This window comes from Rhineura floridana, chromosome 3 (genome assembly GCF_030035675.1).
Source record: "Rhineura floridana isolate rRhiFlo1 chromosome 3, rRhiFlo1.hap2, whole genome shotgun sequence".
NCBI classification, from domain to species: domain Eukaryota; kingdom Metazoa; phylum Chordata; class Lepidosauria; order Squamata; family Rhineuridae; genus Rhineura; species Rhineura floridana.
The window spans coordinates 44,602,850-44,615,396 of record NC_084482.1 but is presented as its reverse complement, the minus strand read 5'-3'; the positions used below and the strand labels follow the sequence as shown (position 1 = coordinate 44,615,396).

General features: G+C 44.6%; 1 protein-coding gene across 8 annotated transcripts in view; it reads right to left on the bottom strand.

The window, feature by feature from the left end:
- Window positions 1-12,547, bottom strand: part of ARSG (arylsulfatase G) — a 154,361-nt gene that overhangs the window by 61,707 nt on the left and 80,107 nt on the right. For all 8 annotated transcript variants that reach the window (XM_061615609.1, XM_061615604.1, XM_061615611.1 and 5 more), the window contains one exon: window positions 7,431-7,511. In XM_061615609.1, the coding sequence (XP_061471593.1) occupies window positions 7,431-7,511 (81 nt within the window). The remainder of the gene's footprint in view (window positions 1-7,430; window positions 7,512-12,547) is intronic.

Here is a 12,547-nt window from a genome sequence, read left to right as displayed (position 1 = left end):
AAACAACACCTTCCTGGCCTAGGTTTGAATATGGCTGCCTAAGGCCCTAACACTCATCATATTCCAGCTGAAGGGAGACAAATGAGATGTCTGTTGCTTTCTGTTATGGTTGCACTGGCTAATTTGTTTTTTAAATGGAAAGGCTCTGCATTGCAAATGGGCTAAATGAAATAAATTCGATTCAAGTGACTTTTTTTTCAGAATCCCATGAGTCAATATGATGATGGCTTGTTGACAAGCTCATTTAGTTACCTTCCCATAGCACAGTGTCCTTAAACACAAAGGGCACAAAAGACGAACCAGCCCTAATAGGGACTTTTTCTAGAACAACTCTGTGCTGAAGCACACATCCACACAGTAATACATACCCTTGGCATTTATTTCAATAATTAAATGTTACACAAGCTTTTTATTGCATCAAATTACAAAGGCCAAGGCTTCTGGGAGGAAATCTGACAGTTGAGTGAATACAGAATGTTCTCTTGTAAGGAGGCAGGGGACAAACCCAAATACACCCATTGGAAAAGCCAAAAATGGAAAATTACCAATGGAGGGGATGACACTGGAACTATTGCATATGTTACTTTTGTCAGAACATATATCAAGATCCTTTCTAGAGGACTTTGGGGCAGGGTAATAGCTCATACAAATATTATAGGATCCAAAGTTCAAGCTCAGTCCTGCTGTGGGTGAGTTCATATTTTCGGGGAGGAGGGTGTTCAACCAATTCTAGATAGGGCTGCACTACTCTGGAAGGATCAAGTTCAGAGTCTAGGGAACCTTGAAGATCCATCTTTGGTATCAGAGGTTAAAGGGGCCTCAGTGGCTTGGAGCAGAGGCTGGTGCACCTGCTGTGACCCCTTACAGACAGAGATAACCTGGCAATGGCTATCAGATTCTGGTAACATTCTGATTAGACTACTGCAGTGCATTGCACAGGTAGCTGCCTTCAAAGTCAGTTTCGAAACTACAGTTAATACAAAACGCAGGCACTATGAGCTAAATAAGGTATTGGACACTAATAGGCAAAAAAACTTGCGGTTTAAGAACTTACCTATAGCCAACAGATATTTCTATCAAACTTTAAAAAGCAGGGAAATTGGGCAGCTATAGTGAATGCACCAGGGAAGCAGGAGACCTGATCTCCTCTCTGAGATATTGTACTGCCCTACAAATTGGTAAAAATGCAAACACAATTTGGGTTGGTCTTTCACAGTCCAATCCACTTCCTGTGTAGCTTGGAATAATTTGGTAACATGTGCCTTTCAGCATATGGTGAGCCCTCTCCTGTTGGTGGTCCCTGACTTCAACAACAGGCATTCAGCAGCATGTTTTCTTTGAACCTGGAGCTTCCACAAGTCCATTATGAGTACTGACCATTGACAGTCTTATCCTCTATGAATTTGTTTAATGCACTTTTAAAGCCCTCTAAGCCACTGGCCATCACCACATCTTATGGCAGGAAGCCCACAAATTAATTATACATTGTATGAATAATTTCTTTGGCATAAGCAAGGAATAACTGATAGGTTCACCACCCTTGCTCTGCTGTCCTCCAGGTATTGCTGACCTACAGCTCCCATCCTCTCAGGCCACTGGCCATGATGGGTGGGGCTGATGGGAGTTGAGAGTCCAAAAAACATCTGGAGGACCACAGGTCACCCACCCTTTATGGCAGTGGGATGCCAATTTGAGAGATGGCTCTAAGAGATAGGAATTGCTTAACTAATTTCTAGAAATAAATGAAAAACTAAATCTTATGGCCAGAGATGAACTACGTAAGGGATTTTAAATAAAGACAGCAAGCCCTGGGACTGTGAGTTGTGTTGCAGCTTTTTACCATACATGACAGGCCATACCTTTCTATATTTGGAAAGTGACAGGAAATAGATGCGGAAATAGCTGCTGCTTCTATTCCCAAAGAGTAATTGAGGAAATATGACTTTACACACAGAGTAGCAGAAGCAGAATCAGGAAAAGCTGCTTTACGCTGTAGGCTCCTGCCTACGTCAGCATAAACAACCCCACCCAAAGCCCTTCCAGCTGAGCTGAAAGAGGGAAACCCAAACACAGGTTTGAGTGCTCTTTATAATGAGAGAGATGTTTTTAAAAATATGAAAAACAAAGGGAGACTATTTGGGAACTTGGCACCTCTACCAAAATAAACAAAGCTTTCAGTGAAACCAAATGTGGTTAAATATAACAAATGGATGGATAGAGGCCAAAATGAACATCTTGGAGTCCATATTCTGTCAGGGATAAATTCCACCAGTCGGACTCTGTCTTCATTACTTTCTTCTGGAGCAGTATTGATGTATACTACTCACAGCACAGGTGTAGTGTCCCCCTTCCAGACAGACAGACAGGCAGGCAGAGAAAGATGGAAGAGGGCATTGCAGAGCCTATACATATTGGAGGTGGCAGGTCACAGGAAATTCATCTGAGCAGCTGGAGGTGAGGAATCTTTGTCCCTGATATAATTGAGGAAAAGGCATTGGGAATAACCTTCAGACGCTTTATTATTCTGATATATGTAAAAAATGTTTACAGTAATGATCAGGCCTATATGGTAATAGCTGGAAGAGCTGTTTACGTTAAAGTACTGGAGGTTAAAAGAATGATGGAACAGGAAAATAAAATGTTTCAAATATGCTCCTATGGTTAAGTTAACCAACTCTGTTGGAGTTGGAAAGGTTATACGAAAAAGTCATAGATTTACCAAAGGTGCTTTGGCAAATTATGAATATAATGTCGCTCTGTGTTTGTAAGTAAAATGGGGACTAGATACCACTATCAGAGGTTCTTGCCATCTTTTTTTTTTTAAGGAAATCTGTATTAAGAATTACTCAGGACCAAATCAGATGATAACAGAAGTGTGTGTTTGTATTTGACATCAAGTCTTGTTTTTTACAAGTTTGCTCTCCCGCAAACAGGATTGTGACTAGGGGACACAGGAAGAGGTGTGTGTGTGTTAACCCTACCCCCCCCCCATTTTTGTAATGGGACGTGTTCAGACAGGGAAATGTGTTCCTCTTCCAACTGTTGTAATTTCCAGCAAAGGAACCCTATGCCTCCAGTGACTCCCAGGTGTTTTCAAGTATGGGTAGCCCACTACAGATAGATATGATATATGCCTCAGCCAGCACTGACTCATGCAAAACTCTCTTGCAGACAAGGCCGTGCTCTTGCATGGCTATCATTTAAGGACGAGGACATGGTAAGAGGCTTGAATCCTCTTCTGCTGATGCAATCAAACTGGTGACAGAAAATCAGTTCTATTGGTTTTTCATACATAACAACTAGATCCCAATACTTGTCACATTCACAGCTGCTATATTCTGTCCATGATAGAAACAAAAACTTGGAAATGGCAAGGAAAAGAAAACTGGGGGTGGCATGGGGGGAATTACTAGATCAGGGGATGAGCGAAGGGCTCCCTCCCACCTTTCTTCCCACACCAACAAGGCAACTGCTCTGGACCCTCTCTCTCTCACACACACACACACATCTAAAGGGCAGAGCCGGAGAAATGATGTATGACATCTTGGCAGAAGAGAAGGAGAAGAGTCAGTGAGTGGGATGAGCTGGGGAGCAAGAAGACAAAAGGACTACAGCATCTCCTCTCTCCTCTCTAAAACACTTCTACTTCATCCCACATGTGACATCCATGATGAAAAACAGGACAGAAATTACAGTTTAGCTCTGGGGAAAAACTGGAAGGCATACGTTCTTTGAATTAAAGGAACTGTAATAAAAGGGAATGGCCCTTTTCTGACAGAATGCTAGAGCAGGGGTGGGGAATCTTCAGATGTAGATGGACTACAACTCTCATCATCATCCCTGACCAGGGATGGTGTAAGTTGCAAGGCTACGAGTCCCATCCCCACCCTCATCCCATGCTGAAGTATGGTTTATGCATAAGCAGCAGCAAGCCTTGGGCTTGTGTGCTCCCCTCACCGCTTTTGTTGGAAAACTGGTAGAAAGTATTATTAAAGCTAGATTAACTAAGCACATAGAAGAACAAGCTTTGCTGAAGCAGAGCCAGCATGGCTTCTGCAAGGGAAAGTCCTGTCTCAGTAACCTATTAGAATTCTTTGAGAGTGTCAACAAGCATATAGATAGAGGTGGATCCGGTGGACATAGTGTACTTAGACTTTCAAAAAGCGTTTGACAAGGTACCTCACCAAAGGCTTCTGAGGAAGCTTAGCAGTCATGGAATAAGAGGAGAGGTCCTCTTGTGGATAAGGAATTGGTTAAGAAGCAGAAAGCAGAGAGTAGGAATAAACGGACAGTTCTCCCAATGGAGGGCTGTAGAAAGTGGAGTCCCTCAAGGATCAGTATTGGGACCTGTACTTTTCAACTTGTTCATTAATGACCTAGAATTAGGAGTGAGCAGTGAAGTGGCCAAGTTTGCTGACGACACTCAATTGTTCAGGGTTGTTAAAACAAAAAGGGATTGCGAAGAGCTCCAAAAAGACCTCTCCAAACTGAGTGAATGGGCAGAAAAATGGCAAATGCAATTCAATATAAACAAGTATAAAATTATGCATATGGGAGCAAAAAATCTTAATTTCACATATGCGCTCATGGGGTCTGAACTGGTGGTGACCGACCAGGGGAGAGACCTCGGGGTTGTAGTGGACAGCACGATGAAAATGTCGACCCAGTGTGCGGCCGCTGTGAAAAAGGCAAATTCCATGCTAGTGATAATTAGGAAAGGTATCGAAAACAAAACAGCCCATATCATCATGCCGTTGTATAAATCTATTGTGCGGCCGCATTTGGAATACTGTGTACAGTTCTGGTCGCCTCATCTCAAAAAGGATATTATAGAGTTGGAAAAGGTTCAGAAGAGGGCAACCAGAATGATCAAGGGGATGGAGCAACTCCCTTACGAGGAAAGGTTGCAGCATTTGGGGCTTTTTAGTTTAGAGAAAAGGCGGGTCAGAGGAGACATGATAGAAGTGTATAAAATTATGCATGGCATTGAGAAAGTGGATAGAGAGAAGTTCTTCTCCCTCTCTCATAATACTAGAACTCGTGGACATTCAAAGAAGCTGAATGTTGGAAGATTCAGGACAGACAAAAAGAAGTACTTCTTTACTCAGTGCATAGTTAAACTATGGAATTTGCTCCCACAAGATGCAGTAATGGCCACCAGCTTGGATGGCTTTAAAAGAAGATTAGACAAATTCATGGAGGACAGGGCTATCGATGACTACTAGCCATGATGACTGTGCTGTGCCACCCTAGTCAGAGGCAGCATGCTTCTGAAAACCAGTTGCCGGAAGCCTCAGGAGGGGAGAGTGTTCTTGCACTCGGGTCCTGCTTGCGGGCTTCCCCCCAGGCACCTGGTTGCCCACTGTGAGAACAGGATGCTGGACTAGATGGGCCACTGGCCTGATCCAGCAGGCTCTTCTTATGTTCTTATGTTTTTCAGCCTGGCTGAGATACAGATATCAGAAGCTTTCACTCCTGCTTTTAAACTAACCAGAATTCCTTGCTATATCTAAACTTGGGGGATATTCTAATTTAAAATATGGTTAGTTCAACTTGCAGGATACTCTAATTTAAAATACAGTTAGTTCAAACTAGTGGTTTATGGTCCTAGCTTGTTGACAAAGCACAGTTTATATTAACCAGAGTTCTGAGTATGAACAAAACAAGAAACTCTGGTTAGTTTAAAAGCAGAAGTTGCTTCTGATCTCCTTGTGTTTCAAGCTGCAGTTTAGGGGATATTTGTGAGGGGTTCAATGATTATGCAAATCTGCATGGAAGTACCACTTCTATAAGAGAAAAACAAAGGTACATGCATTTACAAATTTAAATGTATGCCTGTTCAAAACTGCCCATTTCTTAGAACCAAAAATGGAAGGACGCAAACAAAAATCCACAATGCATTAACCAGCAGCAGCAAACATTGAGCCCATGAGACCATTATGAAAAAACTTCAAAATTATCCAGCTCACAACTCCAGCACTGTAGGGGGAGGCAGGGGGAGAGTCTCTCAAGAGAGATTGAGATAGTGTCTCTGTTACTATCTGTCATAGTGATATACAAACTGATAATAACAGTCTATCTATATTTATCTCACTGTAAGCACGTAACCTTTTTTTCTAAGATAACCCCTCATATGAGAGGGCACTGTCCTTCAAACTTTTCTCTTTGAAGATTGCATCCAAGTGAAAATTGGGAACATAGCTATTACTGTTCTGTCCAAGGACTCATCTCAGGGGGGAACTGTCCCCAAGAACAACAGAAACAGTGTGAAAACAAGATATTAGCTTCTTACATGAATACATGGAGAAGCCCTTAAAGGACTGCGTTCAGTGTTGTATGAGCAATTTCAAAAGCCTGGGGCTCAAACAGACATAAATATTCCCAAGACAATTTACATTGTGGCAACATCCTTTTAAGGTTAGCAAAATAATCCCAGGACCTTAAATTAAGCTTTTTTCTCCTGGCAGTGTCTGTGTATCATGCTCGAATTTTGCATGGTGACAAAATCTTGCAACCCATCTCAGGATAACCTGGGTTGCGCTTGGTGTGCAGAACGCTTAAAGGTGATATATAAAAGCGAGATTTAATATCTCTTTTTGTAACTTATATTTAAAACAGTGATTCAGAGTATCATACCATAGGTTTCCCACCTCTATCTCCTTCCCTTTGATGATTGCTGGAGAGGATGGCCCTGATTCATGCAGTGAGCACTGCTAAATGAGGCAGCTAGAGGGTGGCAAGCAAAATATACAGCATGGATCTACCATGTCGATGTCTGTTTTGCGTATTCATGTGTGTGTCTGCACGCATACACATTACTTTATGTTTGCTTTTTGCTTATTTTGTGTGTGTGTGTGTGTGTGTATGCGCACACGCATCCTGTTTTTTATCATTTGGATAAGTGGTGGAGCAGCTGCTTTGCATGCAAAACGTCCCAGGTTCAATCCCCAGCATCTTCAGTTAGGGCTGAAAAAGGTTCCCTGCCTAAAACCCTGGAAGAGCTGCTGTCACTCAGTGTAGACAACACTGAGCTAGATGGACCAATGGTCTGAGTTGGAATAGGGCAGTTTCTGATGTTCTGGTTATTTGTTTGGGTGTGTGTGTGGGTTGCATCTTTGTTTTTTGGGAGGTGTTAGAGTTATTTTGCTTATCACCAGTTTTTCTTCTGTGAAATGGGTACTTGTTGGTGCCCATAATAGTTCCTTAGATTTCCAAAGGTGCCCCCAGATCCCAAAAAGTGGCAGTCAACTGAATGAAATCTTCCATAGGTCAGTACTATCAGACTGAGACAGAGGATACAGTCTAAATCTCCTTTCAGCTTTTTGCCTGAATCTGAAGAAGGTAGTTGATAGAAAATGGATCCTGGCCACTACACACACACAACAAAACAGCTAAGCCGGCCTTAAAGACAAATGAGGGCTAAGAGTTACCTCTTTTTGTTTGCCAGATCCCAGTATATGGACCAACACTTCCCGCATATTCGCACTTCTCAGACCAAGGGCCATTGTCTCCTGGGAGGAAAAGCAAACGTCTTATTGAAAAACAGAACAGGAAAGCATATTTTATTCACAACAAGGAGAGCTGCTAACAACAACAAAGGCAAGGGTTAGGAGACACAAAGCATAATCCCCCACCCCTTTCAAATGAGCATCTTCACCCATGCTAATAAAGCTACTTCTGATGAATGATTATGGACAGGACATCAAGCTTCTTTTTAATATTGTTACCAATATTATGGTATATACCAAGCTAGAAAGCAAGGAAGAGAGTCACAGAAACATGCAGAAGACACCAGAGTTCAATGGATGCTTTAATTGCAGGTAAGTACCTACTTGTCTGTTTCTAACACAGCAGACTTCACTAACCTGATGCCCATTTGATGTTTTAGTCTACAACTTCCACCAGCGCCAGCCAGCATATCCATCTAGAGGGCACCAAGTTGGTGATCGCTGTGACAGAGGAAGAGTTAAATGCACAAACATCTCATTTACAGCTGCCAGCTGCACACTGCAGGTGGAAGTGTGCAAATTACCTGCTACACACACTCTCAAACAGCCCCAGATTATGCTCAGTGAGGTCAGTGGGATTGGTCACAAGTAAATTTGCATGGTTGCATTCTATCTTCATGGTAAATGACCAATTTCAAATTAGGATATTCACTAAGTATATCTTTCCAAATAATCTCTGCTGCATAGGCTAGACAGTTCTCATCAATGATGGGCTTATCTTCACAGGCATTGCCTATGGTGGGCAACCTGTGGCCTCTGACCTCATTTTATGCAGCTTCCAACACCTCCTGAAGCTGTCCCAGTCTTTCATCCCATCAGAGTTCCTTTCCTCCTGACAGTTTTGTCCTTATTTTGTTTGGCTTATTAAAGTGTAGGTTTCTGCTTTCTATACAGCTTCAGAACAACTATATTTTATTCAACAAAAATATGTACTACTTTTTTTTGCTGGTTGGGGAAAATAAGACATACACCCAGCCACCCATCTAAGAACAAATGCGATGTGTATGTGTGTGCCTGCGCACATGGGGAGAGAAGGATCAGAAAGGAGTTACTTTCATTTTATTTCCAAGAACAGTAGCTGTCCTGGTCTGTTGTACTAAAAACAAGAGTAAAAATACTCATTTCAGAGTAACCCATCAAACCCAGTAATAGTTAGCTCTGAGTAGACCTGCAGAGGACTGGGCATTCTAATCTGATGCAGCCACTGTGAAAAAATAGGGTGAACTATATTATGGGTTAATCCAGAACACTTTTGTCTCTCTCCCCCCTCCCAATCTCCATCATCAGCTCTGGTTCTGTCAACTGCTACCATGCAGCCCCTAACAGAGTACCCCACAAAGGAATTGACAGGAAAAGGCTGCCCTGCCCTAGCCAACAGCAATGTGGACATCCCCTTCAAATATAGCACAACCTCCTTTGCCTATGCTGAGTTTTCCACAGAAGTCAGGCCTGAGCATCAGTGTGATGGTTCAAAGAGATCTAGCTGACTCACTGCTTTCTTCAGGAACTGGAGGCAACTCCAAGATAAAAGTGTCATGTTTTCTCAGTGAGGAGGAAGGCTAACCTTCCATTCTAGTAACAGGCTTTCAAGCAATATGAGAAAAAACAAGTCAGAAACAGTTTCGCTTGGATTTTAATGAGCCGAAAGTGACCTCCTTAAAAGTGAATTTAAAAAGTGGGTGTTTTGTTCCTATTTAATGAGGATTTCTGCTTTAATTTTCAGACACAGATGACAAGGTTTGTCCTTTTGACTGAAATAACAGTCGATTGAAGATACCGAACAATGCCTGCAATGTCCCCAAGTTTCACAGTCTCAGAATTTGAAAAAGAAGAGTCCAGAATGAACTAATAGATGCAATGACTCTTTAAAACAGGGTGAAGGAAACTGTGGCCCTCTAGATGTTTTTCTAACCAATCTGAGGGAGATTGGTAGTGGGGAGGACGTGTGGCTCATGTGTAGTTCTTGCGCAAGGTGACAGCCTGTGCAGTGAACTGAATGATAGGAGAAAGTCGCCAGATGCCTTCAGAGTGAGAGTCTGTAACTGGCAGAAGGCTGGCCCTCCCTGAGTGTGTGATGGGGGGAGTAGATGTGTCCTCTGTGAAAGAAATTGAGTGGGTCTGACTGTTCCTAATTCTCGCAAAGGCCTACTGGGATAATTGGCTCAGGTAGGCTTTGTTGGTGGGCTCTTGTTGGGTCCATCTCAGGTGTTTAGGAGGAGTCTTAGTAAGGAGGGACATGGCTGATGCCACCCCAATTTTGGTGATCACAGGTAGAGGGAAGTATAGCCATGGGGAGGTGGTGAATTACCATAGAAGATGAGGGCAAGGCTATCTACGCCTTGTTCATTGCTGCCACTCCTCTCATGGATGGATTCCTCGTTGTTCATCTGCTGTGCCCACTGAGCTGTGTGTGTTGTTGTTTAATACCAGATCGGTATACAACAGGACCACACTCATGCAAGATTTGATTGTGGATGAAGGTGCTGATTTGGTGTGCATTACTGAGACCTGGGTGGGTGAGCTGGGAGGAGTTGATCTGACTCAGCTTTGCCCACCTGGATACTTGGTGCAACACCAGCACAGGCTGTGGGGACAGGGGTGGGAGGAGTTGCTGTGGTCTACAAAACTTCCATCTCTGTCACCAGGAAACCACTCTGTCTTGGAGTTGGCTGTGAGGGCCTGCACCTGGTGTCGGGCCAAGGAGACAGGAAATTAGGGTTGCTGGTGGTGTACCGTCCACCCTGCTGCCCAGCAACTTCTCTTACTGAGCTGTAGGAGGCCATCTCAGCTGTGGTATTGGAGGAGCCCAGAATAATAGTCCTGGGTGATTTCAATGTCCACGCTGAGGTTGCCTCTAGTGTTCCAGCTTGGGACTTCATGGCCTCCATGATGACCATGGGGCTGTCTCAAGTTGTCACCAGGCCAATGCATAGGGCAGGGCACACCCTCGACTTGGTTTTTGCCCCAGATGGAGGAAGGGGTGGTCTGGAGATGGGGGGGTTGGATGTTACCTTATTGTCATGGTCAGACTACTCCCTGGTGAAGTTTAGACTTATGGCTTCAATCCTTCCCTGCAGGGGTGGTGGACAGATTAAGACGGTCTGCCCCCAGAGACTAATAGAATCCACTGGATTCCTCAATGCCTTGGGGGAGTTCCCAGTAGATAGAGCAGGTGACCCTGTTGAAGTCCTTGTCATGCTATGGAACAGTGAGGTGCATCAGGCTCTTGACACAGTTGCCCCAGAGCGCCCTCTCCGGCATTGTGGAGCCCGGTTTGCACCTTGGTACACCAGTGAGATAAGGGCAATGAAACAGACTGGACGACGGCTAGAGCGCAAGTGAAGAAAGATGTGCTGTAAGGCTGATCTGGCACAAGTAAAACATCATAACCATGCCTACTGTGTGGCGGTGAGGGCAGCAAAGGAGGCACACTTCTCTGCCTACATCGCATCTCCAAGTAGCCGTCCAGTGGAGTTTTTCCAGATTGTCAGGGGTTGACATCAACTCCAGGAAATTAGACCCTTTGGAGGCCCATTGTTTGCAAGGCATTTTCAAGGTAAAGTTGCTCGCCTTCGTAGCAGTGTTGATGCCCTATCCACATCTACTGTGGTCCCCAATGAGGTGTCCAATGCAATGTCTGCTGTAACGTCTTGGGAACAGTTTCAGTTGATGTGGCCTGATGACGTAGACAAGGCGTTTGTGATGATGCAGCCAGCAACGTGTCCTCTCAACCCTTGCCCTTCTTGGTTTATTAAAGCTTGCCGAGGGGATTTGAGCGAGTGGATCCAGGGTGTAGTCAATGCATCATTTTGAGAGGGAGTAGTTCCAACCGCCCTGAAAAAAGCAGTGATCCAAACGCTCCTGACCACACCCTGGACCCATTGGTCTGCAACAATTACTGACTAGTCTCAAATAACCCTCTCAGTTACCTTCACTAAGAAGGGGGTGCGGTGCAGCAACTGCAAGTGCTCTTGGATGAAACAGATTATCTTGATCCATCCCAGTCTGGGTTCAGGCCTGGTTATGGGACTGAATCGGCCTTGGTCGCCCTGATGGATGGCCTTTATTGGGAGAAGGACAGGGGGAGTGCGACCCTGTTACTCTCACTTGATCTCTCAACAGCTTTTGATACCATTGACCATGGTATCCTTCTGGGCCAACTTGGTGAGATGTGTATCAAAGGCACTGTTTCCCATTCTAGCTCCAAGGTTGTTTTCAGAGAATAGCATTGGGTGATTGTCTTTCGGCCTCCTGGCAGTTGTACTGTGGGGTGCCGCAGGGTACCATCTTGTCCCACATGCTGTTTAACATCTACATGAAGCCCTTGGAAGTGGTCATCAGCAGATTTGAGGCGAGGTGTCAGCAGTATGCTGATCATACCCAGCACTATTTCTCCATAACATCTGAATCAGAAGAGGCCATGCAAACCCTGGACCGCTGCCTGGACTCGGTGGTGGGCTGGATGAGGGCCAATAAACTGAGTCTGAATCCTAGCAAGATGGAGGCAGTGTGGGTTGGTAGTTCCCGAGTTCAGATAATTGGTCAGTTGCCTGCTTTGGATAGGGTTGTTCTCCCTCTGAAAGAGCAGGTCCATAGTCTGGGGGTGCTCCTAGATCCATCTTTGTCGCTAGAGGCTCAGGTGACCTCAATGGCTAGGAGTGCCTTTTACCAGCTTTGGCTGGTAAGACAGCTGTGGCCGTTTCTGGACCGGGATAGCCTGACCACTGTTGTCCACGCACTGGTATCTTCTAGGCTGGATTACTGTAATGCACTCTATGTGGGGCTGCCCTTGAGGTTGGTCCGGAGGCTGCAGCTGGTGCAAAATGCAGCAGCAAGACTGCTCACTGGGGCAGGGTATTGCCAGCATGTCACTCCACCGCTGAAAGAATTGCACTGGCTGCCCATTTGCTACTGGGCCAAGTTCAAGTTTCTAGTCTTGGTGTACAAAGCCCTATGCAGCTTGGGACCAGGATACCTTAAAGACCGTCTTATCCCTTATATACCCAGTCCATCACTGCGCTCTGCAGGTGAGGGCCTCC